The 27,565-nt window shown below is 38.5% G+C and overlaps 1 protein-coding gene across 3 annotated transcripts in view; it reads right to left on the bottom strand.

Annotated features, from left to right (window-relative positions):
- The window catches only part of ADCY2 (adenylate cyclase 2), a 237,429-nt gene that overhangs the window by 29,364 nt on the left and 180,500 nt on the right, over window positions 1-27,565 (bottom strand). For all 3 annotated transcript variants that reach the window (XM_076330310.1, XM_076330311.1, XM_076330312.1), the window contains 3 exons: window positions 22,774-22,858; window positions 11,889-12,026; window positions 1,467-1,586 (listed from right to left, as the gene is read on the bottom strand). In XM_076330310.1, coding sequence (XP_076186425.1) covers window positions 1,467-1,586; window positions 11,889-12,026; window positions 22,774-22,858 — 343 coding nt within the window. The remainder of the gene's footprint in view (window positions 1-1,466; window positions 1,587-11,888; window positions 12,027-22,773; window positions 22,859-27,565) is intronic.

Raw genomic sequence — 27,565 nt, 5'->3', positions numbered from 1 at the left:
GTGCCAATCACATGAAGAGCTGACAAACATTTTAGTTATACATGGGAAAACAAAGGAAAAAGACACACAAAGATTTTTTTTTTTTTTTTTAAGAACGGCAGATTGAATCTTAATCATAAGTATAATTTATGAAAACTGTATCCTTCAGATGCTTGTTGGAGAACTTACTGGTAAAAAAGAAAACAAAATACCTTTCAAGATGTTCAAAACTATAACAAGTCATATAAAAAAGATGACTAGAAAGGTACTAACTAAGAAAGCAAACAAATATAAATAAGCATTGGAACAATTTATTTTTATGTGCTTGTGTGCATGAACATAGGCAGAGGCTGGGAGAAGGACTGCATCATTTCTTTGACAATAAGGATAACTTGACATCAGGGCCAAAAGAAGACGTAGGCACCTATCCATACCTGGTGGTATTTAGTTAGCTAAATTTGAAAATGAGAAACAGAAACTCATGCTCTGCTGTCGCTTTATCAGGGAGATGCTGATAGTTTGTAAGTGCTGCAGTTACTGCAACTGTTTTTTTCCAGGAGAGTTCTATACATAATTAACATCTTGCTTTTGTGTGTGCCTAGGATTTTTTAGCTTGACATAGTGAATAGCTGTTTCACGTAAAACATATTGTGTGGAAATCAGCACACACCATTCTGGTACTGGTCTCATCAATTCTGCATAGAGATAAAATAATATCCCTTCTCCTCTCGCTGCCTCCTGCTTATTCATCCAAAGACTATTAACCTATTTTGGCACAATATACAGCTTGTTATGTTCAACTGCAGGTCTTTTGTAATCCCTTTAAGAATCATTGCTCTGTAGGATACAGATCCCATTTTTTGCAGAATGTCCTTCCCCCTCTTGCCTGTGCCGCTGTGCTTTTGTTCACACTAAGACATCTTCTTCAAATCAGTTCAGATCTTTTAAACAGGTTATATAGTAGCACACGAGTGTTGTATTTCCCCCCTCTCACCCCACCTCTTAATCAAATATGCAATGACAGAAGTATGACGATCACAGATTTCACATTTACTGCCAGGTCAATGATGAAAGTGGTGAATATTTTCAGGTCTACCACTGGTCCTTGTGAAACCCATCTGCAGACCGACCTGGTTTTCTCACTGACAGCGATGTGGAGCTTTCAGTGCACAGTCTGCTTTGCGGTTGCCGTGTGTTCTCCTGATATCTCATAATGCCCATTTGTTGGCATGGGTGAGCTACGCTTCTTAGTTACCAGACTGTTTCCTGCTTCTTAATCTGACATTCATTAAAACCTCTATTTTCAGAAGTACTAACCTCCTTTAACTTCCCACTTCCTTCAAATGCAGTTGCAGGTGACTGAAAAAAAAAATCAAGCTTTTGCTGCAGTCTTACAAACTGGTGGGTGTTTAACTTCAAGCAGATCCAGCAACAGTCAATTTAGTGTAATTGTTGTAAACAAACAAAGAAATGTAAAATGAACTTACCGGTAGGAAAAAACAGTTGTTTTGTATACACCACCGTGTCTGATTACTCGAATTAGGAAAACTCGCATTTGATGAATTAAGAACTGAGGGAAAAGCTTTCACGGCATTATTCAGGAAAAACTAGAGAAAAACAACATACAATCCATTAGCTTGTCAGCTGTTTAAGGTCAAACTAGAGAAGAGAAATGGAGAAGCGGAGAAAGCCTTGCCAGTAATCATTTAACTTTGCTATTTCACTGCAAATTGAAATAGAAAAGGGAAAATGACATCACTTGATTACTTGTTCCTGCATGCTCAGACAAAAACAGCTTTGTTAACCTCCATCTGACACTTTCCATTTGAATAAAAGACGAAAGGCTCTTTGTTATGTTACTTTCATATATCAGAAGCTCACACACACGAGAGACAATGATGAAATAAATTCAATATGAATAATTCCTGGGTTTACCTCAACTGAACCTCCTATTTAAACACAGGAAGAATTAAAGAAATAAGAAGTCTTTACTGATGTTGATTTACACAGACGTAATCCTTCTCATAATAACGATGACGATAATATTGGTACTAATGTTATTGAAACAGAAGAGTGGAACCAGTATCTCCTGGGTCATCACATTCAGGCAGTTGATGTCACAGGTAACCACCATCATACAGTACCCTTTGATGTATTGATCCAGTGCTTTAACGAGTTAGATTAGACTACATTAATTCCACTGCTTTGAATCTCACCACTTAAACTGTTTCTAAGTTTAACCATCATTCATGGCCAGTTCCCATGTTTTTTTCTTCTTGTGTTAATCTCATCCTTTAGCTTTCAGATAGCTCCTTTCTCTCCCTAGTATTTACATTACCAATATTTAATGCCAACTCAGCCTTCACGATGGTCAGCAATCTATGTTTTTCTAGTTTCTTCCCAGAAAATAAGCTTTTCATTCCCCTGATCATTCTAGTAGTCACCCTCTGTACATACCTCTTTTAATTCAACCTTCTGGGTGACGAAAACTGCAAACACACTTCCCAGATTTTATCAGTGAGTTGTGCAATAGCATTAATACTAGTTCTGCAGAAAATATGTTTTTATACATACTAGAATGACAGCTCCTTTGCTCACAGCTACAGAACTTTAATAGCTCACCGTACATCACGCAAGTGGGGCTCAGACAGATCATGACGTTATAGCAGCTTAACACATTGCTGCACATTGACATAATCCCAGCCACTAACATCACGCTCAGCAAATGTAAGGTAGTTTTCCTTCATTGGGATTCACTTAGGTAAATGTGGTTTATACTTACCATGAGGTAAGAGCAGCCACATGGATGGTTATTGTGATTCAGCTGAGTTGTCATTAAACCCACATAATTAATTAAAACCCTGAACTCATCGCATCTCCATCTGATGAGCTTCCAACTTGTATCAGAATTTCTTGTCACTGGTCTGTCAGACCAACCATAATCTTGCACTCTGTACTACTAAATTTCATCCTAGTTCTTTTACTCAAATCCTCAGCTGACTTCTTCCTTTCTAAAATCCCAAGCTTTCCCTCACAGACATTGCCTGACACCTTAATTTCATTAGCAAATTTCACAGTCCCTCTCATACACTGTATATGAAAATCCACACTGGGTTGACCATTGCAGAGCTCCACAGGTTGCCTCCCTTTCACCCGCTGTCCTCTGCAGGTAGCTGGTTTGTAACCCACCTCTAAATTCTTTTCCCATCCCCATCTTTACCTACTGCCCCAGAGAAAGACTGCTCAGTTTTACTCAGAGTAACCAAATGTGGATCAAAATCGTTTATTAATTTACTAACTAACACTAAATCTGGTCAGCTGCAGCTCTGTATAGCCAAGTCTTGAAAGCTTCCAAGGATGGAGGCCCCACAATCCCCCTTGGCAACATGTCCCAGCACTGTACTATGTGCACAGTGACTTTTTTCTCTTTTTAAAGACTATCCAACCTCCCAAGCCACCACCCGTGGTCAGTGCCCCTTGGTATGTTTTGTGGCACTGCTGAGAAGAGTTTGAAACTAATCTCTGTAACACCCCTTCAACAGAAGCAGGACCAGCTGTGGACTTGCAAAGGTGATCGATATGCCACCTGCTACCAAGACTGCTTTACAAGAAGTTGGCACTCACCTTTGTTTGTACAATTGCACTTTCAGGTTGTCTTCCTTCACTAACATGCTTCTCTGACTGTTTATGTGCAACTACACGTCATTAACCCGCAATCCATGAACTATATATTCAGGATCAGTATCAGTAATATGACAGATAAACCGCAAAACCAGACCCTACAAAATGTTAATAAACACCTAGGGATTTTGAAACACCCTTCTATAACTGATCCCAAAGAGCTCTAATCATGCACACACACACAGAGTTATATGAACATCTGCCTCTTCCCACAGGACGTGTGGGTTACACGCACGCACTCCCTCTTCTGGGAGTATGGGTTACCCTACTTGCACACCCCGCCTGTAAGGAGATGTGGGTGCTCTAGCTTTATGCGCACCTGTGCAACTCCTTACAAATTGTTAATGCACATGCTAGTGAGAAAGCACCCTGCAAGTTCATGCGCACAGACGAACCTGAGGTGTGGGTCCCTGCTTGTCACAGCCCGCACTGTTGCCTGCCCAGTGGCAGAGCAGACAGCTCACAGTATCCAACAGGGAGGCTGCTCTCGCTGGCCGAGGCAGAGGTGTGGTGCCAGAGGGGTGACTCATGGCAGTGTCAAAACAGGTTTTGACAGTCAGCTGTTTCCACTCATAGGTTTCTGCCTCCTGTTAAAAATTTCCATGCTTCTTTTATACTTCTCACACTGTTTCCTTCTTTATTTCAGAATTCCTTCAGAAGTCCCTTGGTTACTGTTTAACTCAGCTGATGCTGGTCTTCCTCTTTAACAGGAACAATTTTGGGCAAAGGCCCTCCAGACAGCTTTAAGTATTTAATCCCCCTCCCTGCCCCCAACTATTTAAATTGACATTCTCATCTTAATAGGTGTTGTTAACCAGGCCATTTGCCAAGGATGGGCGAAGAGAGTCCCCACATCCCACTAATAGTGCATTTACTTTTTTTGCAAACATGAAATAACTGTATTTAGTTTCAGAATCCCATCCCACACGTGTCCACAGAGCAAAAGATTATATACCATGAAGAACTCAAAGTATATTATATAAACATATGTGTATATATATTTATATATATTAATTTCTATTAAAGCATTTTAATTTTGGTTTTGAGCTTTGTACAGGGCATTTCTGACCTATAAATGTTACCTGTATACACAGAATGCTATATGAAATGTGGTATATCTATGAATACATAAATAAATACAGAAAGGAAAAAAAAAGGATATGGAAATGTCATCTCCCATGAGCCAAACAACACTTATTTCTGAATGATATGTTTGTACTTGTCTTTCTTGTCTCTCATCAGTTATCTACATTTGCTATCACGCTTTGGAGATAGATATTGTTCTTCAACATAGTATTTTTTTGTAAGAGACAGCTCAGTCCTACTAAGCAGTCACACCTACTCAAATGACTCAAATGAAAGCAATATTTTTTTATGAATACCAATGTTTGCAAGGGAACGTCTGAGCACACTACCATTAAATTCTCATTTTAACTTCATATATTCTAACAGCTTTTTCTTTTCTTGTGTTCGTGTAATCTGCAATCTTCAGTTGTGAGTTTTTTGCCTCACATGATGAAAATACCTGCTGTGCTGCTATTTCTTTCAATAGGAGCCATGTGGCGACAGACCCTCCCCCCACAACATGGGATAAGCAAGTTAGTGCATCTCTCTTGTTATCTGACCAAGAATCTGCAGAAGACTATATAATACACTAGTTTAGATCTTACTAAAAACAAAGCCAACTTTCTCACCAAGGTACTTTCAACCCTTCTCTACAATCCACAAGGCACCAGAACCAAGGTGTCACAATGAACACGGTCCGACAGCCTGAAAATGTGACTAAGTCGAATGGGTTGTATCTCACCTTACTAAGCAAGTGGGCTTGCTGATTTCCATGTTAATGTGCATAAAATGGCATCCTACTGAGAAGAAGAAAAGGCGGCAGAATTTAATATTAAGTGCACTAATCAAATGCCCACTGAATTAAACAATTAGGGAATAAACAATAAAACGTGTAAAGTTTCAATAGTTACTGTGTGAATGGGTTGACCCCGTGACAGGTGGGCAGGAGGGAGAGAGCTGGGAAATAACCCTCCATTGAACTACTGAATCACAGAGTAAAAGGCAATATTGATTGATTCAAGTGCCACAGATAGTTCAGCTGTGGTCATCAACCTGTGGTAGCACGATGTCATGCAGTAGCCATCTGTAAAGACAAATACTAATATTATTTTCTGTGCAAAAAGAAGGCATAGGCTACCCTTAGAACACTAACAAGTGCCCTTTTGCACACGAGCAAGAAACCCCATGGCTCAGAGGTAAGCTCTTTAGGAATTAGGTGCTCCAGGATCGGCAGTCCCACAGCAGAGCTGTGCTTAATCAATGGAAACACATAAGCAGCAAAAACAAAGGTCTGGCATGCTACCAAAAAATGCAGCTCAACTGAATTTACAGCTTACGTTTCATTTGGTCCCATCATTGTTTTCTCTTCCTTATTACACAAAATTACGCTGGAAATGGACATGTGAAGACTATAAAGAACAGTATAAAAAACATCATTGTCACCATCCCTCTCTCTCCCCACTACCTCCTTGCCTCACATGAACATGCAACTATACTTTAAATTAATTTTCTGCCATTTCAGAAGATCTATGCAATCTCTTCAAGACACAATGGTCTACAGTTTTTATAGTGCTGTTGTAAACAAAGTTGTTCATGTTTGTGCCCTACTCTTTTGTTCAGCAAAAGATAGAGTAAGAAGAGAATACTTTTAAGTATGGCAGAAGCATGCAAGTCTGGTATCATAGGTTGAACTAGAGGATTTACATTTTTCTTAACACAAAAAAACTGAAGCAATGATGCTTTTGTTCAGCATCACTCTTTTGTTTGAAACTCTGAGGCAAACATGCAGGAGTCCTCTTCTTTGTTTTTAATTTTTCTACCAACTCTCCAAATATCCATGTGGCTTAGGAGAACTTTCTTTGCGAAATGCCTATCACCGCTTCCTTTGAAAAATGCCAGTTGGTCTGGCAGCTGAGTCAGGAATTTATCCCCACATGAATGCCCCAAGAAGAATATGGAGAATTGCAAATACTGGCATCATTCCTCATCTTCACAAGCTCATAAGCAGAAGTTTAAGAAGAGCCTGGAACGCTACCTAGACTATTAAGCATTTTTTGAATAAACAAGAGGTGATGCTGAGATATCGGTAAGTTGGAAAAGGATGATGAAGATCCAGAGTACTACACTGCACTGAATAGGATTTTTAGAGCATTTTGTCTCTGGGTTTGTACAAGACTTCTTAGCTTCAAAGTGCTCATGCATCTGCATTATTTGGTGTCCTACGGTGTGTCTCTTGTTAATAGTCAAACTTACCAAATTCAAGTTGCTCAATAATTTCATTTCACTTTTTATAAGTTTGTGTGCCAAGTGAAAATGCATAACCATCTATGTGTCCCCATGTATCAAGTCCCAGCCTCCCTGTAGAAGCAATATGCAGTGGCAAGCAACTGCCTTGTTCAAAGCTCCCAGCACCATTAGGTAAGAGAGACGAGGAGCCTGCTGGGCCTTTACAGACTCAGATACCGTCGTCGTATTTGACAGATATGGAGTGATGCTCACTTATGTGGGTTCATCTTTGCTGGACTGTGGAGCAAACGATCATGTGACAGCATGACTCTATCTCCCCCCAGACACTTGAAAGACACCGGAACTGCTGTAAACATTATTTCAGGACGGTATCTCACCTGCTAGTGCATCTCTGCTAGTCCAGTGTACCTAGACTGATACTGACTTTAGTAAGTTTCTTAAATCCTGCCTATAATCTGGAATGGATTTGTGATGGGGCCCTGCATGTACCACTTAAATTGCATGACTGCAGCTGTGCATTCCCCTTTCTCCTTCCAACTCCTAGGCCAGGTCAGGCTCTAGGCAGTGTCTGTTTATTCTTCTTAAGAGAAATGCATTAGCCACCCTCCAAAACAGGGTCTTCAATGTGCTAGGCACTGTGGGGACATATAATTAGAGCGTATCTGCCAAAGAGCTTGCCTATTAAAAATACAGCACTCAGCAAGGTCAGCAACTGCATTAACAGAGTTAGCCACACTAAAAGGAAGTTATATTAAAAAACCCAACTTTCTACTATGAGAATGGAAGCAGGTTTGCTTAATTATTTGTCATTATTAAAACACGGGATATCAGCCATGACTAGAGGGAGAACAATATGGGACCAATACTTGCATCATTTAAGGCAGCTCATACTCACAGATGTACATTAAAAAATGGAGCAAAAATACTCAAACCTCTGTCAGTCTTCACATTTCTATAGACATGTTCTTTCAAAGGAAATAGTCCAGTTGTTCAAAATTCACTGGACGAAAGACAAGAAAGCAAGTAACATCCAGAGGATGGCCACAAAAATGATCAGAGGGATGGAACACCTCTCCTATGAATAAAGGCTGAGAGAGTTGGGGTTGTTCAGCCTGGAGAAGCGAAGGCTCCAGGAAGACCTTATTGTGGCCTTTCATAGAATCATAGAATAGAATCATAGAATCATTAAGGTTGCAAAAGACCTCTAAGATCATCGAGTCCAACCGTCAACCCAACACCACCATGCCCACTAAACCATGTCCCTAAGTGCCTTATCTACTCGTCTTTTAAATACTTCCAGGGATGGGGACTCAACCACTTCCCCGGGCAGCCTCTTCCAATGTTTAACCACTCTTTCAGTAAAGAAATTTTTCCTCACGTCCAATCTAAACCTCCCCTGGCGCAACTTGAGGCCATTTCCTCTCGTCCTATCGCTAGTTACTTGGGAGAAGAGACCAACACCCACCTCGCTACAACCTCCTTTCAGGGAGTTGTAGAGAGCGATGAGGTCTCCCCTCAGCCTCCTTTTCTCCAGGCTAAACAACCCCAGTTCCCTCAGCCGCTCCTCATAAGACTTGTTCTCCAGACCCCTCACCAGCTTTGTTGCCCTTCTCTGGACGCGCTCCAGCACCTCAATGTCCTTCTTGTAGTGAAGGGCCCAAAACTGAACACAATACTTTCAGTACTTAAAGGGGGCTTATAAGAAAGATGGAGACAAACTTTTTAGCAGGGCCTGTTGCGATAGGACAAGGAGTAACGGTTTTAAACTAAAGGGGGTAGATATAGACTAGGTATAAGGAAGAAATTTTTTATGATGAGGGTGGTGAAACACTGGAACAGGTTGCCCAGAGAGGTGGTGGATGCCCCATCCCTGGAAACACTCAAGATCAGGTTGGATGGGGCTCTGAGCAACCTGATCTAGTTGAAGATGTCCCTGCCCACGGCAGGGGGGTTGGACTAGATGACCTTTAATGGTTCCTTCCAACCCAAGCTATTCTATGATTCTGTGATTCTATGACCCTGAATCTGAAAGCTGGTAGTTAGGGCACCTTCCTGGGACAGTACAGCCCTGAGATCCTGTTGCTGTGCCAAGAACTGTTCATGCATTCGATGCAGAAGTCACTGAAACAAAGAGCTGTTCCAGGGCTCTTACATCGTGCCATGTTCCTTAAGATCTCATGAATCCCAGAGGATGGTGAGGCACAATCATTTGATGTATTGTATACAGTCATTCATTCAGCTTCCAAGAACCAACCCTTTGCAGTCATGCAGTCCTACTGTCTCTCTGAGATGTCTGGATTGTTCCCTGCAATATACTTCCTCATGTTTGGTTTAATGCAGGTCAGCTTTGCAAAAACAGTTTTCCTCAGCCATTGATTGTTGCTCTGCTCTATATATGGCACCAGATCTAACGCTCAATGGAAGCAGCATTAGTCAACCTCTCCCTTCAGCTAAGAAGTATTTGATACTTATGTCACATTAGCTGTTTTTTAACTTCCCTCCACTGATCATGACTATATACCGCTCAAACGTGAAGACTAGATTCAGATGTCTGCTGAAACAGCTAATTTGAAATAAAATTGCACCCCCACTCTTTTCTAATGTCCCTTGACCATAAAGACTGAGTTTTATTTGACATTTTGGTCTTAATTATGATTTATTAGGTGTGGGATGGCTAGACGCTTTTTATCTCCATTAAATCTTAATGGCTACATTTTGCCTTTTTCTACTGAAAGAGTTCATAGAAATAAATGCAGTTAATGGACTCTGCTATTAAGTACATGTTGCTTGGAGATATCATAATGATACTTCAGAGTCTCTCCCACAATTTGCTATTAATATTAAGGAAATGCAAATTTCACAATCACATTTAAAGTCAGTTTTGCTAGTCAAACTATTAAGGTTTAGTTTCAAGGTGGGAATTATACTTAAAATTATCATCTCATGAATATCATGGAACATGATTATTTGTAATACTGCAGTCATTACTGATAAGGCACAAAAACTTTAAAATACAACCTATTAAGTTTTACTGTAACATTCAGTCCACATAAAAGTGGACTTGAACCAATAAAACGAAGAACTTTTTCTAAAAATGATGTACCGAACAACTGCTTTTTTGCTAAAATGTCTTTTACTAGTTGAAGGCCAAATTTGAAGTGGGCTGTACACAGTAGTAGAACTTCAGTCTAAGGAAAAAACAGTTGCTGACCGTATCTTCTTTTACACTTTTTAGCTTAATAACTAACCACATGGTTGCATGACCTCTAACTCAAAGTATACTTTAAACCCAAGTAGGTTATTTCATTTCCCCTTATACACTTATATGGTTCAAAATAAAAGAAAGTCTAATCTGAGCTACATTTTACAAGCTACTCCTTCTCCAGGATTTGTCCTGTAGTATGCCAAATAACTTTAGCTTGGCTAAAGGTTATCATTCATAAAGGCATATAGTCTTCAGCTAAGGACAAGAAGTGATGGAGAATCAACAACTTTTCAGAATAATTTGTTCCCATTGCTAACTGCCTTCACTGCTAAAAAGTGAGCTGATTTTCTCATTTTCCAGCCTTAAACACCAAATTCAATTAGCTGAATTTTAAATTCGTGAATATGGAATTGTTTTTGAGTCTATCTATCTCCTCTCCTTAAAAAAAAAGCAGGAGAAAGAAAGGAAAATATCTACTTTCCTGAAAAGAAAACCAACAAAAACAAGACTAGGATCATTTAATAGAAAAAATGGAGAGAAGGTTCTACAAGAAATTTCAAGTTTTCACATTTAAAAGCCCACATTACATGATTACATGATTCTGACAAGTTTAGTACCTACTGTAACAAATGATTGACTAAGGGTCCCCTGAAATGTTGTGGGAAAACAAAATAAAACAGTGTGGGTATTATCAATCTTTAAGTCCTTTCTGAACCTCAAGTAACAAAAGTACCAGCAACTCAAGGAAGCGCTAGAGTTGCAATTTCAAAAGTGCTGAAGTGCAAATCTCCCACTTGAAATGTGACTAATATCTATGCATTAATGTTGCAATGAAAACATTACCTAAATAAATATTACAGTTCCCATTTTGCAGATACAGAACTGAGCTGGAACACTTTCACATGTTTACAAATAGAACCAGGCTCAGCCAATAGGGCAAAACAAGGGAAGTTTTTTGATCCCATATATGGCTCATCCCATTAGCCAACACATCCTTCAGAATAAATGAAGACATTAAGATTCAGGCTTTATGCAGACTAATGACAGATCTACTCTGTATTTGCTATAGTTACAAAAGCATAATAGAATTACATGGATTTTCCCTATTAGGAGAGAAAAGAAAAGCACAGGTGGAAATGCCTAAAGTAGAGGTAAACCCTAACAAACTTGTAGTTCAGTACTTTTGAAGTTTCGATGTAACTTTGAATTTTTTTCCTCTTAAAAAAAAAAAAAAGACAAGCATGTGAAATTCAATAATGTATACATTATGATCATTTTGTGATCAGCAGAGGAGCATCACAAATCTGAATAAAGCTTAGTTTGTTTCGCACAGTCTTCCACATAACCTGTGAAGAGATACTTCATTCTTTGAGCCATACTCTGTCTTTCTAAGCAATGCATAGATGAGCAAGGGATTTGAACAATTCAAACCTGTGATTTAACTATCTTCTATTCCTTATAAACTACATTTTTCTTTAATAAACGTAGTCAAGATCCGAGCTCTTGCTGAGTATCCTGTTTGCAGAGGTCCCCATTATACAGTATGTTTTCTGTTGCTCTGCTTTACATTTCTGTCTCTGGCAATCACTATCATGTATGTTCCTGGCATAGCCATGGGCCATAAATTTGACATCTAATCAAATACTGAACAAAAAAAAAAGGATCTTAAAAGAACAAAGAAACCAAGAAAAATTACCCCTTTTCCCCTTACCATGTTGAATACAGCCATAGTTAATATTATAGCAGTGGTTGTCAATGTAAGAGTGATCCGTGGCCAAGGACGGTTTGCAATTATTCCAGATGATTTCAGGATCCACAACAACGAAGCTGATGCTTTCTTGCTACATTGCTAAGTGCAAAGAGTTTAAAAAAGAGAAAACAAAAATAACTTCAGCATATTTAATTACTATAAACAAGGGTAGAATTAAGAAGGCTCAAGATTGAGGGCAGCATTAATCTTGAGACTTTGTACAGAAGTATTCAACTATTATAATCTCGTAAGAATTACAGATCATGATTATACATGAAACTAAATGCAAATTTAGTTAAAATATCTGCCACAATATCAATTCTGTTAAATAATTACAATTTGCAAGTACCTTATTAAACATTCAATATATATTACTAATAATAGCAAATACAGAGTTGACAGCAGTGTCATTACCTCTAATATCAGTAAAAAACAAGCAAACAAACTGACCTCCCTCACCTCAATTGAAAGAGCAATATTTAGTAGCTTCTGGAAACTTCAAAATGTAATTAAGGACTCTGCAAAGTCTTTGACAGAGAGACAGAGGTCTCCTCATGCAGGATAAAGGCTGTATACATAGATATATCCCTGGCAGTCTACAAAATAGTGGGGTTTCTGGGTTTTTCTTTCATTGGTTTGGAGATTTGTTTGATAATTCGTTTTAAGTGAAAGGTAACTCAGCAAAGCAAATCAACCTTCCCCAAAACTATTTAGAAAACAAATAAGCATTTCAGACAACAATCAGACTGACAATTTGACACAAAGAGTATTTAGTGAATAGAAATTTTTTCTTATATAGTGGCAAAAATTAACAGTAAAAAACTCTGACTCATTTAACCTGCTTCCAAGAACACATTGCAATAGCCTCCATTCATACATGCATAGTGCCTAGAGGCACAAGATGCTTACACAGAATAAACAACAATTTGTGGCACATCCAGTAAATATTAATTTTCCCAAAACTTTAGCAATAAGGAGATGAGGTTGCCTAGAAGCATCTTGTGCCCTTTCCAAATGTCAATTTCAGCTATACTGAAACCTCTGTAAAAAAGGCAATGAAAAGTTAAGGAACACGACAGTCCCACAAAAGTATTCGCTTTTTATCAACTCATTTTCTCTATTTACTTAATATTATCAGAGATGACTTTACATATGGTTTTCACCCCAGCCACAGCAATCAGCAGAGATACAAGCACAGGAATTCTCTGAAATGAGAACTCAAGCACTAAAAACTACCAAATATAGGACTTAATTCACAGCACTTATCTATTAGTTCAGGTTCAATAACCACGGCACTATTACCCAACACATGTGATGTAGTTTACATGAAGGTCTTCGTCATATTGCACATAACTATTTCCCTCCCAATTACACACTATTTGGACAAGTCCACTGTATATCTAGACTTTTTTTACATATTGTTTCCTTTTACGACAGGGAGTTTTGCATACTGGAGTGGGCAGATTCTGACTGAATGAAGTCAGTTTCAGGAAGGTCAAACCAATAATCAGAATCTCAAGGATGGACATTAAAAAACCCCCACATAAACTCAAGAGATGTGCATTTTTGAGCAAGAAACTCCTGCTCAAATGCCTTTTTGAACTTCCAAACCTTGTCTCCACCCCTAAGTACATAGCAAATGTCAAGATAATTTGAATCCACATGTAGACTTCAGAAAAGTTTTGTCATCCTTGCCACTTTAATAAAGTAAAAAGCACAAAGCCAAGATTGCTGCTGTTGCTACAGAAGGGGAGTGTTCAACTGGATGCAGGGAATGGATCTGTGTGAAAATGATCATTCAGTTATCTGTCTAGTCTGCCTAAAACCTAATGAGGGAGCATGGATTTATGGCAAATTAAAACAATCATGAAATCATGCCTTAAATTACTCTTTGCCTTTGTGATAGCACACCTGGAGCTTTACTACAACAGTAAAATTCATAATAAAATTTATCTGGTTTAGGCCAGACAATTTATTTTCATCATCAGCTTCTTTTCTTGGAATTTCTTATCCTAAAGACTACATTGTTCTGTGATTTTCTTGGAAGTTTAGAAGTAGCTGGAATAGTTTAAGTTGGATTAGGGACAAAACTAGGCAGGAACACTGAAAAAGTACAAGGAATATAAAGCGGACAAGAAATTATATAGATAAGGCAGTACATCGTGTTGTCCTTTCTGAATTATGTTACAGGGAGCTATACGGTTCAAGGAAAGCCTTTAGGATAACGTCCATGCTGAGAACTGCATTTATCGCTGAGGACTGCTTTATTGCTTTCCAAGTACCTGTATACTTTTGAACAGACTTATGTAACTTCTGTACCAAAATTCCTTGCAATAATTCTAAATTTCCTTTGTTTACAAGATTTTTGATCAATATCACCTGACTTCACTAATGCATTTTAGCAAGGAGGAACTAATTGGACTGATTTTCTACATTTCTTTAAAAAGCTATTTTTCTGATTCCATTTAAAAAAAAAAGTTCTCTGGGCAAGTTTATCACTAAGAAAAGAATAAAATAAAATTCAGGAAACAATATATCGTTCAGCCAGTGTGATTAATCAATAAAGAGATTCCATTCTTCCAGCTGCTATTGCTAAAATTACAGATATTGCTGGCTCTGACCTGAAGAAAAATGTGAGTGTTGTTAGACTGCAACTTCAAAAATGAAGTTGTATAGTTATTTCCACTTGTAAAACAGAAGCACACCAGAACTCAGTGATGCATTTCTTGACAGGCTGTTTAATGCACAGCTCTGAGTTCTGGAGGGGAAAGACCACTGTTTATTTGGTACATCTCTCATGCCCACCTGGTTTGTTAAATAGATGACAGGTCTCTCTAATAGCAGAGAGCACAGCCTACATAGGTTAAGCCAATGAGGCTCCTGAAAGGAAAATTTGTGACAAACCCCTGACTCACGCTAAAAATCTTTAAACCGTTGAGTAGAAATTCCTTGGAAAACATGAAAGAATACACTGTTGATCAGTAATTCTCTATGTGAATTAACAGATTTGCTGAACTTCATTTCACTTTTGAACAGTCTAAATCCAGTCCATATATAGTACAACTGTAGCAGTTCAGGACTGCTGAAAATTTAGGGAACTCCTGGAAGCAGAACTGGAGTGGTGGGGTGGTGGTTAAATTCAGACTCTTAATAGCACTGGCAGAACTATGCAGGTTTATTTTGCTGATTCATTAGCTTACGTCAAACACTTTTTCTTGTAAATGTTATGTCTCATTTGCAATTTTCTTAAGAAAATGGAGAATGAGATGAAAGGAAGAAAGTAATCATTTCTAGAAAGCATGCAAGAAGGGTAAGACATCAGATCTCAGTAGCATTAGCTTCTGTGTTTATTCTAAGCAGAGCTGGCAGAATATCGTTCAGTGTTTATCATTTACCAACTAGAAATAATAGGTATTTGTAGTATGAAAGGTGACTAATGTATTATCTTTTCATCTGAACATGTTAAATCTGATATGACAGCTCAGCATGATAGTGAGTAATAACTTATTTTGAATATTCAGGTTATTAAAATGTATCCTGTGTTGTCTTTCCACACACAAAAACCTGTTTCAGCATTTAACAAAATGAATGCTGTCTTTCTGAGTGAGATCAAGGAACTGGTGCAAGAATTAATTGTGACAGCTATGTTGTAGATGAAAGACACTGTCGCAAGAGCTGTCACACTTCTCCTTCACATGCTAGCAGAGGCTGGAACACCTGGACTGAAGACCTCTTATTTACAGAAAGCCAGTGAATCACATTTTCTATAGTTCTATTATTGTTCTTTTCATTTTGCATTCAAATACAACTTAATATTTTACTAATACTGATGTTACAAAGAATGAAATCAAGAGAAACAAAAAGCTCCAAAATTCAATTTTTTCCACGTGCTCTTTTTCACTCAGACTTGAAGAAGACACCTGTCCTGGTTTCAGCAGGGATAGAGTTAATTTCCTTCCTAGTAGCTGGTACAGTGCTGTGTTTTGGATTTAGGGTGAGAACAATGTTGATAACACACCGATGTTTTAGTTGTTGCTAGGTAGTGCTTACACTAGTCAAGGACTTTTCAGCTTCCCATGCTCTACCGACTGAGAAGGCTGGAGGTGCACAAGAAGCTGGGAGGGGGCACAGCCAGGACAGCTGACCGAGAACTGGCCAAAGGGATATTCCATACCATGTGACGTCATGCTCAGTATATAAAGCTGGGGGAATAAGAAGGAAGGGGGGGACGTTTGGAGTGATGGCGTTTGTCTTCCCAAGTAACCGTTACGCGTGATGGAGCCCTGCTTTCCTGGGGATGGCTGAACACCTGCCTGCCCATGGGAAGTAGTGAATGAATTCCTTGTTTTGCTTTGCTTGCGTGTGTGGCTTTTGCTTTACCTATTAAACTGCCTTTATCTCAACCCATGAGTTTTCTCACTTTTACCCTTCCGATTCTCTCCCCCATCCCACCGGGGGGGAGTGAGCGAGCGGCTGCGTGGTGCTTAGTTGCCGGCTGAGGTTAAACCACGACAACACCAAAGTTCAAATCCAAAGAACTGGCTGACAGCGATGACACTGACCTAAGCTTGGAGAAGGGTGATTTTTGTATAGAGATACAAGCTTATATTTTACATACTTTCTAATGGTCCTATTGTTGATAAAAAGGACCAAAGTACTTCTAAAATGAGTACTGTAACACCAAGCTTTTGAACTCCATGGTGGCACCTGTAAATCTAAGCCAGGCATTTTGAATCATACAAAATGCATCCAGGTGAAGAGTCTACTCAACTTGTATTGGATACAACTGGTTTGACAAAAGCTAGAACCCTGAATAAAGAAATAACAGGAAAGACTAAAGTTGGTATCACTTTTTTAAGTTCACCATACTTTGCAGTGTTTATTATCCTTCACAAAGGGTAACGTTAAAATGGCCATGTGCTTCACTTCAACCGTCTCATTCAAAGGAATGAGCAGTGAGCCGTATAAATATGCCTTTAGGCACTCAAGAGTTCAGTCCTGGTACTTCCTGTGCTGCTTTCCTCATTCAAGAAAATGTACAGTCGCTGTGTTATATGCTATTTTAAGGTAAGACCTTCTCAGTCCCTCCCATCAAAGTTTTTCTATTTCACATGAAATATTTAAAGAGCCACTGGTTTTGAGAAAGAGCAAACCTGAATGACTTTTTTGAAGACAGTGTTCAGAGCACTGAACTAGACGAAGGAGTTCTGAATGCTACGTTCTACGTTGACCAAATCTGGATCTCCAAGTAAGACGCTACCACCCAAAAACTCCCTCACACAACAGGAGCCCTGATCTGTGACCATAATGCGGTACTTAAACATTATGGATATCACCTCTCAGGTAACACATGTAAAAGAACCTTCAAAACAATCTGGATGCTCTCTGCTTTCTTCCTTCTTATTAATTAACCGTAGGGAAAAACGTTTGCATACTGGACTTGCTATTAGGAAGCACACTCAGATATCTCTTTATTTGGAGGTAACTTACAATCTCATCTTGGGCAAAGACACTAAAAGGCAGCATTGCCGGATTTTAAAAAAATTCAAGATAGTCTCACTCATCAAAAAATATTAAAAGAGAAGTTATTGGCACAACAGATATAAGAAACTTGTGGTTTTCACCAGGTTAGGCAACTTCTTCAGTTGGTCACAATCATATAACATGTCGTAAACATATAACTCAAGAAGGAGCAAGGAGAGGGATTTTTGTTACTGAAATCAGTAAATTTCTAACAGTTCCTGAAGTCTGAACATAGTACTTAGTGATGATGGATTTGCTGTTGCAGTGCCTGTGCTAGAGACTCATCAGAATGACTTTTAGGTTTGATGAGTCTCTTTCATGGACCCTGCTGTAGGTGCCAAAGTGACTCTCTGGTTTCTCCCTGCCTTCCCCCATCCCTGTTTTAATCTTTACAAGCAAAGCCTTACTATTGAAGAAACTGAAGGGCCTTGATCTTTCATTCCTATCTGCATTAAGAGAGACGCTCACATCAGAGGTAAGATTTCAGGTTGAAAATAATTTCCAAGTAGTGCTGGTGCTGATGTTCCTGTCCTCGCAGAGCTTTTAAGTATCTTAAGTGTACACAGTCTTTCTGACTGTTAAGTACCAATGCCAATTGCTTTAGAGTAAAATACAAATCCCTGCAAACAAAGGTAAAGACTGTGTATCACACTTTATACAGTGGTGTGGTGTAATGCAACTACTAAAGAACATGCTCTCTTCTAGGAGGGACAGGACTGCTCACATACTGGCTGCACTTTGTTAGATGCTCCGGTGACCTCAAATCAGAGCATCTTTCTCAACTGTGGAGTGTTATTTTCTGATGTTTGTTTTGTTGGTATTGTATTCTGCTAATTCCACGGTTCAACTGGGTATTTAAGAGAGACTATAAACATGTTCAGATGAGATGGCAGGAAAGAAATATTTTTACTTCTAATCTTCCTTGTTAGCTAAAGTAGCTAAATAGGTTTGCAAGGTATAAACATATGCAACAAAAAGCCATTTCATATTAATGGAAAATAACTGGCCAAAGAGTATGTGGTATCAATTAAGTGCATGCATGTCCCAGGTAATGCAAAGAAATTTTTGAGACAGTATTTGAATCAATGCACAAAGAACATCTGCTTGAGACTAATACTTCTTCGGCAGGCTACCTCAGCTACCACAGAGATCTACCCTTTACATGCTTACTGTGGGTTTTTTCTATTGATTGCATTACATTTTCCAATGTATCATTTAGGTAACCAGATCTCTGCTTCCCTGCATTCACATCAGGAGGTAAAACACATCTAACAGTTACTGGGTCTGAGGCATTTCACACTCATTCTGTGAACTCGTCTATACTTCAAGAAGATAAAGAGAAAAGACACAGAAAATATATGAGCTAAAGGACAATCTCTGTCCTCTTATCTGTATGTAATTTGGGAAGGAAACCTCTCAAGGAAAATTCAAAGAAAATATTCAAAATTAATAAAAAAGAATAGCCTACATTTAAGATATGAAAATATAAGTCAAAAAGGATCTTTAAGACCAAAATTACTCATGAGCTTAACATTTAACTCTGAATACTGTGATTATCTAAAAAAGTAAAACAAAAAGGTAAAAAAAATGCATAGGCACAAAGAAGTAGTCAGAATATAAAAGATATAAATCCATTTCAAGTTTCAGGACATACACCAATTTTAGCTAGGATTCATGAAGGTTTAATGCCTATGGGCAAACGGCTGTTTCTGTGCGAACTGTCAGCCCTCCCTGCCCTCAGCTTGTTTGCCCAAGACTGGCAGGGGATGACATGCTGCAAAGGCAGGATCTGGAAGTCTGTAACCTCGTTATTTGTGCTACTGCTTTGCTGCACCATTTGATGGAAACATTCCTATTCTTCTTTAATGGCTGATATTATCACGCCACAACAGATTGAGTTGGACCGCGCTGCAGTGCTGCTCAACAGTAAAATCAACTAATAATAAACTCAGAGTGAAAGAGTGAGCATAAATCTCTTCTTACAATGTTGTAATTAAATTCCAGAAGAGCTAGTAATTTTAGCATTACAGTCTGGATGTTTTTTTTTTCATTTACCAATGAAATGAAAATCATACAGAGAAACTTGTTCAAAGTTGGTGTGTGTGACTTACTCTGCGGTGGCGACAGCCATTTATAACCGGTGGAGACTGAGAGGGCAAAGTGTCAAAGTATTGAGACAAGCGCAGAATGCAGTGACAGCCAGGTGTCCTAACTTGAACTTAGATTTTGCTGTCTTTGTTGGCACTACAGGTCCCACTCTATAAATCTCGTAACAGTCATGTAAATATTGGACTGCTACTGCAAGTTTATGTACCAGGTGCAGGTGCCCAGGTTGGTGGTGGGGCCTGCAGGGGTGGCCCTGTGAGGAGCGGCCGGGGCTGCCCCGTGCCAGACACAGCTGGTTCCAGCCAGCTCCAATGGCCCCACCACAGGGCACAGCTGAGCCCCTCAGCCATGGGTGGGCACCTTGGGGAAAGCCTGGGAGAGGAAGGGCAGAAAATGTTGGGCAGAGAGAGGAGGAGGGAACAAAAAGAGTGAGAAACAGCAGAAGGAACACCAAGGTTGGAGGAGGAGAAGGAGGAGGAGGAAGTGCTCCATACTGGAGCAGATGTCCACGTTGCAGTCCATGGAGGACCCATGCTGGAGCAGGTGGATGTTCCTGAAGGAACTGCAGCCTACCCCACACTGGAGTAGGGCGAAAGTGTGAAGGGAAGGAGCAGCAGAGAGAAATGTTTATGTACTGACCACCCTCCATCCCCACTTGTGCTGCCTGGGGCGAGGTAGAGGAGTCTGGAATGAAGGAGTGAAGCTGAGTTTGGGAGAGGGGGGAGGAATGGTGTTGTTTTTGTTTCTTACTACCCAAATCTATTTTAATTGGCAATAAATTAAATTAATTTTCCCCAAGTTGAGTCTGCTTTGTCTATGACAGTAATTGGTAAGTGATCTCCCTGCCCTTATCTCAATCCAAGAGCTTTCTCATCCTATTTTCCTCCCCAGTCCTGCTGAGGAGGTAGAGTGAGTGAGCAGTTGGGTGGGTGCCTGGCCCATAGCCAAGGCAAACCCACCACAGTTCATCTGTCAGGGTCAGTCAGGCCCAAAAACTTCTCTACTTTTTTTGTGCATTTTTAGAAGAGAGATATTTGGTGATTTTAAACTCTGTAATTATGTGCAGGTGTGTGTACATACAAGCACATCCACATTTACTACGTGCGTTCTGCACGGGAATCCAAAATGTACCCTTTTAGAAAAAGAGGTGGGAAAAACCCACACTGGCAAAAAAAAACCACCACAAACCCAAACCCAATCAGGATTAGGATGATAAAGCTTGATTTCTGTTAACACTGACACTACAGTGTTAAAACTCAGATATTGATATTTGTTTGCTTGAGAATTTCAGGCTTTTTCTTCTAGAAAGAAAGCATTTACAGTTACGGGTCAGATACTGCAATGGATATGCTACCGTAACATAACAGAGGGTGTCACTGTGGTTAAAGCTGCAAAACAATTCTTGGACTTTGACATGAAGGAAGAAATCTTAGGGAGAGGACAGGGGAAAGATAAACCTACTGCCTCTTTTGTTAGCTGCCTCTCATCCATCACCTTACAGAACTACGTCCATGCTTGTGAAGGAAAGACAGCGCTGCATCAACTATGGTCATTACTTACTTGCTGAAAGGCTTCTTAGCAGCATAGCTTCTGCATTAGAGCAGCTGAACTCATAAAGACATAGACATAAATAGCTCCTCTTCAAGCTATTTATGTTAGAACATGACATCTCGCAAGTCAACAGAAATGCAATAATAGGTCTCCATTTCTGGGAAGTATTTACAGTACATACAAGACATAGGAAAAACAGCATTGAAAGTAGGTGTTAGACATTATTAAAGTGGCATGACTCCTCAACTCTGACTTGGGATATTTGCTTAGCCATCCCTTTAAATGCAGAAAAATACATTTGTATGCCTCCTAAGCTACATTATAAACAAAAGCCCCAGGACAGTGTATGTCCCAACACTTCTTGTACCATTTCATTGGCACCTCTTTCCTACAGGAAAAAGGCTAGCTTTTCCTTGAAGGAATTTTTTTTTTTTAATTTGCTTATTCAACAGCAGTACTCTGACTCCATCATTTTACTCTTAGGTCAATAAAAAACAGCAATCAAGCATGACATTACATGAGAACTAATTTTTGCTGTTAAGTAATAGCAATACCTCTAGGACCTCACTCCAAGGATTTAAAATATTGAAAAGTACTGTTGCATTATATCTCAGATTAATTCCTGAGCAGCGGCAGCATCCCTACCTTATTGGAAAGACAACTGAAATGTAGATTAATTACATTTTCTTAAAAGCATGTCCTGGTTAATTACAAGCCTCACAAGGGAAGAGGCAGAAATTATAAAATCCCGTTTCCTCTGTTTCTTGCTTCAACTGCCAGGCCACCTTTTCTTACTGTTTTACTACATAGTGATGTAATTGTCTTTCCCATGTGCATGTTTTGCTTTTTTATAAAAATTCTTTCTCTCAGCTTTCTCCATGGGAGCTTGTGGAAAAATGCAAAGATAGAGAAGGAGAAGTGGGGATTAAGTGAAGTATACAGATAGTTTTATTCTAGATTACATGCCAAATTAGAATTGTGTTCACTTTCTTACAAACCCTGAAATACCTTGTTCTAGATGGAGTTATATGTTGGATCTATTCGACAATGACTGAAAGGAGGACAATAATACTTGCAAATTATATTGTGAGATGCTAAAAGGTTTGCCCAAATCTTGAATTAAATTAAGTTCTCAAATTCAGCATATTATTTGGTACACTAATAGGCATTACAATAACACCTGGACCACTCAATGGCAAAATTAGAATTTCACTATAGAATTTTTATATATCAAATTAAATTGTTATCGTGAAATATTCTCTAAACTCAGAAAATGGTCTTATACAATACTTAAACAAATACACAGTCCCCCAAATTAAAGGACTCATAAGATGAGCCACCTCCTGTAAGCAGAATAGCAAAAATTTTGAAAAGACAATCAATCAAACGATAATGCAAACCTCTCAGAGGATCCAGCTTCACATGGGGGAAAGTGAATATCAGTGTAGGTACACACAGTCACTGCACTGGCATTTTCTGTTTTTCAGATAAATGAGGACATTTTATAGTAAGTTAACATGGACAAAACAATGTCCTCAGAAGCCTGAGCGTGCGAGCCTTTCTCATTTAACCGGTACTCTGCAAAGGTAGAGTGACTTGGCAAAATCAGAACATGTTATTTAAAAGAAACCATTAATTACTGGATTACATTTCCTTGAATACGTACCAAAAGCTGTCCAGCAAAGCAGATAAACAAAATGAAGGAAAGCAAGAGAAATGCAGCCCCAAATGAAATTCCAAGAATAGATGTTCTACGAGAAATAAGAAAACATGTATTAATTTCTCTGTTACACATTTGTAGCATGACCTTTCTTGGTGTATAATACTGATGATACGAAAAATTACCATGTGCAAGTTGCAACTTCCAAACATCAACACCATGGAAAAACAATTCCAGTCCTTACCAGGATGACAGGACTTTTTCCTGCCATTTTCTCAACTCAGGAATGCTTGAACTGGCTTTACCTCTCACTTTGCGAAACTATTACCATGAGAAGATAATAATTTCCACATAAATAATTTAAATGACAGAGTGCATTAACAGCAGCAATGTTTTGTTTTGGTTTGGTTTTACTCTAGAAAGCCTGTATTAAAGAAGATCCTTATTGCTTTATTTTTATGCTGTCGATTTTATAATTTAGGACTCTAATAGAGACACAAAATAAACTTGTTGGTAGTGTACATTCCCCCGCAAAGTTAGGAAAAGCAATAGCATGGGACAATGATGTCCAGTTTTCAGTGTCTCGCAGTGAGAACCCGTGATATCTGTGATGCTGCAGTCTCTCAGTCAGCAAGGGCCCTAATGTAGTGACTGCTATTTCATGAATAGATAGGGATTCAACACCTCCGAAAACTCTATTTTGCATCAAATTTGACTGGCTGGCCAGTAGATTCTGAAATATCAGAGGACAGGATAGGAAGGAAAACTAAACAACATGAAGAAAAGAAAAAAAACAACAACAGACTTTAAATGAAAAAAAATTGAGTAACCTATACTCTTCCTGAAATCATCCTTACACAGCGTACTAGCTCATCCTTTTCTTGTGTCTTATAAATAGGAAAGTCTAGCCAAAATAGCATCACTGGATACTCAGTAAACAGAAACAGGGATGCAGAAACAATCTGTGCATGCATTCATCCCGCAAATGTGGAAATCTCTCTATGTGAATACCACAGTAGAGCGTAATTGCTCCATCAGGCACCATACGAGAGCTACTTAGCATGGCTGCCTAGGGAAAGATGCAGCGGGACCTAATTATGTTTAATGAATGCCAAGAGGAGATCAGAAGCTCTGGACCAACTGAGTTGTTTAAGCAAGGGAACTAGATGCCGTCATGAAGTCCCTCACCTGAGCATCTGCTTTCAGTTTTAACCACAGATTTGACATTTTTACAGAATTAAAAAATCTCTCTCAACTCCTTTGAGCACCAGTAAATATTTTATCAAACCTTATATGCTAGAAATATTGGCATGATGTTTTAGAAGTAAGTTTTAGATCCCTTGCTTTTTCCACAAAACCATAATAAATGTTACATGTTAAGTTAGCTCCTCCATAAACACGAGTCAGAATTAAAATACATTATTAATAAAAGCATACATCTGTGTTCTTTAGAGATGCCATCTGAATTCAAATATATACATTTTAGAAACTAAAATACTAAAAATTTAGGAGTAGAACTCTATGGATCAATTTCCTTAGATTACGTACAAATATTGGAAAACATTTTGATCTGTTTCAACAACAGTGTTATAGAAGCTATTTTCAGGAAAGAACAAAAAAGCATTAACTTCACAAACCAATTTGATGCCATATTGCTGCCATTAAAAGCATTTTGGAGAATAATTTATGAGCTTCCCTGCCAATCATTCAGAGAACTGCTTATATGCTAAGTATTCAGCAGATTTTGGGCTGATGTGAACAACTGATGAAAACCAAACAACTGGCAATTCACAAGATATATTAATCTTGAAATAATGGGGGTTTTAGTAGTTATTTGAAAATCATTATTGCTTATGAGTACATGTTCTCCAAGAATTTCTTGAGACTGAGACAGTAAGCTGTACATTGGCGTATGTAAAACCACAGTCTCTACTCTTAGGAATTTAAAAGCTAGTAAGCAACAGAAGAGATTAAAGAAAAGGAATATAATTAACAGGCTTATTTTTTACATACGCATAAACATTTCCAATCATATATGTCCTCCTTCAGTAAGATTCAAATAACCGTTCCTGCGTTTCAAACTATTGCTATTCTTTCTCTGATACAAAGGATACAAAAAAGGAGCCTGCACACCTTAAGAAATGATTCAACACAAGAATAGCCTTATGAGACAAGTTTGGAGTGCATCCTTGTAGAAGAAGAAATGAAGGTGTTTGTGAGAGAAACTGGAGAGCAAGGGAAATAAAATTAACATGGCAGAAGGAGAGCTTATGCGAAGAGTACTTAATCACACGGGCAACAGGCGAGAACAAAAGGTCTTTGTAGCTGTTTTACGTGATCAGTGATGTTACTGGGGTGGCACAAGAAAAAGAATTACCTAGCAAGGTGAACAAGACTCTGACTATCAGGACAAAGAGAAAAGGACTGAGAATAAGGAAAAGGAAAAGCGGTATCTTAGAATCCAGAGTTGAGTGGTGAATACAGAGAAAAAAAGTTGTAAGACTTGCTCCCCACACCCCCTTATTTTCTGGGAACAGCAGGACTTCTGTTTCAGTTAGGCTAAGCCAAAATAGTTTCATGCTGCTCCTAGAAGGAAAGAAGTGGGCTGAAAACGCTATAATGGGAAGCAAAATACTAAAAATTAAGTGCCACCATAAACAAGCCTCATTTGAGCAACGACCATAGGAATGCATTTATTTTTTGTCACTGGAACATTACAAAACCAGTACAGGTCTTTACAGTAAACTAATCTCACCTTTATCGTGTAGAGTCATCGAATGCATTGCACAAGTCACCAAATGCATTGCGTTGACAGATTTGGGCAAACCATTTTGTGAAAAGTGCACCTGGGATCCCATAAGCCAGCTAACTTTCTACCTGCCTCTTCCTATGCTTCAAGGAATGCCCTCATTTCTGAAAGGTCTGCTCTCTGCTACGGTGCCCCACCAGGAACCCTGACAGGACAACCCTTGACAATAATCTACAGAGGGACAGAGTTTAAAATTGAGGAAACAATATGAGAACTTCCCAGGCTTCAGATAGTACCAAGTCTAAATAATTTATGATCTTGGCTGTCCTCCTCATGTTTTTCTGGTTTCATCAGTAAATATCTGTTTTGAATAATACATTTTTATCAGGTGGTATGAGATTGGAAAAAAAAATTGTATTTATACATACTTAGGTCTTGTTGGTAACATTTTAACTGAAAAATAAAAATTTACTATGAAGATAAAGATACTGAAAAATGGAGAAGAGAACATATTCTTTCTACACTTTTGTAACTTTTAGGAAAATATGTGACTTACGGCACATGTCCCTTAATGGGACATAGAGAATTTCCTTAGCTTGCCAGGTAATTAACATTCATGTTTTGAACTATTTGATTGCAAATTCTCTTGAGGTGATAGAATCATAATGAAGAAATTACAAATGACAATTATACAAGGCAATACTGAATTCAGACTTTTTGGTATCTAATAGTAGCTATTTCTTTCTTAATTTGACTGATGCTTTCACTAAGCCATTGATGGATTCAGTGGCTATGTAGACTAACTGTATGGCAGTTTCAGTGTCAAGAAAAATCATTTGAGTATTATAACTCCACATGAGGTTTTTTTTTTTTTAAATTGGGTACAGCAGAAAAATAGCTAGTAATGGTGGTTTTCTTTTGTTTACACTGTCTTATATTTTACAAGCCTGCTTTCAGACAAAATTTTTGAGTGCTACCTTTTCTATGAAGAAATTCAGCTGTGCCTGACAGGAAATACTATGTTAAGGCCTCCTAACCACCTTCCACGGGTAGAACAAGGTGATTGTTAGTTTGGCATGACTCAGGACAAAAGGACACAATTTCTTGAACATAGCAGCCTCAGAGAGCGAAGGCTTGGGAAGAATCTTAAATGTAGCCCCAAACAAATCCCTCACTCGAATAGCACAAGAAGTAACTCCTGTTCAAAAGGAATATACTTTCATCAATTCACCAGTCTGCATTTCAAAAAACAACACTACCAATTCCATGTTAGTTGTCTGTTTCCCTAAATAAAGAACGTAGGGTTGTCGTGAATTACTAGAGATACTTCTGTCCCTTGGTAAACCAAGAATGCTAGAGAGTCACTGAAGGCCTGTTCCAAGGAAATGTAATGATCAAGATTTGCTGCCATTTTAATGTCACAATAAAGACTGACTCTTCATGATACATTTCACCCCAAGATATTGTTTACTTGATTAAAGTCATATTTACCACTTTGTGTAAACTTCATTACGAAAACACCACATCAGTTTATTGACGCTGGGAAAATTAAAACATTAATAAATTATTTCAGCCTTGAAATAAATGTCTCGTGATCTTGGAGACATTACTTATTACTTGCAACTTGCTGGATGTTACACACCATCAGATATCTCCAAATCTACTTTAAAGCAGCAGGTGGTGTGCCTGCGCAGAAATCAATGATATTACACTGCTGCAAAACCAGATTAATGGAATAGTGCATCAATAAAACCCAATGACAGACGTAGTTTATCTCCCTGTCTTCATTAAATCACCATTTAAAAATCCTGTAGAATTTTTGGAAGAAAACAAAAAGGCTAGATAGAATTTTAGACTAAACTATGATTTATTTATAATTTATTTATTTATTTTTTGCTGGAAGGAAATAACATTTGCAGCACTGGAGTATGTTCAATTTAAGCTACATTTGTGATGATTACATACACTAGTGATTTTTCAACTTTTTTTTTTTTTTAATTTGCAATGCTCCCGGTTTTCCAGCAAAGATGCAGATGCCTGTATAATACC

Source organism: Aptenodytes patagonicus, chromosome 2 (genome assembly GCF_965638725.1).
Source record: "Aptenodytes patagonicus chromosome 2, bAptPat1.pri.cur, whole genome shotgun sequence".
In the NCBI taxonomy this organism is placed as follows: Eukaryota; Metazoa; Chordata; class Aves; order Sphenisciformes; family Spheniscidae; genus Aptenodytes; species Aptenodytes patagonicus.
The sequence above is the reverse complement of the archived record's forward strand: the minus strand, read 5'-3'. Positions and strand labels throughout refer to the sequence as shown.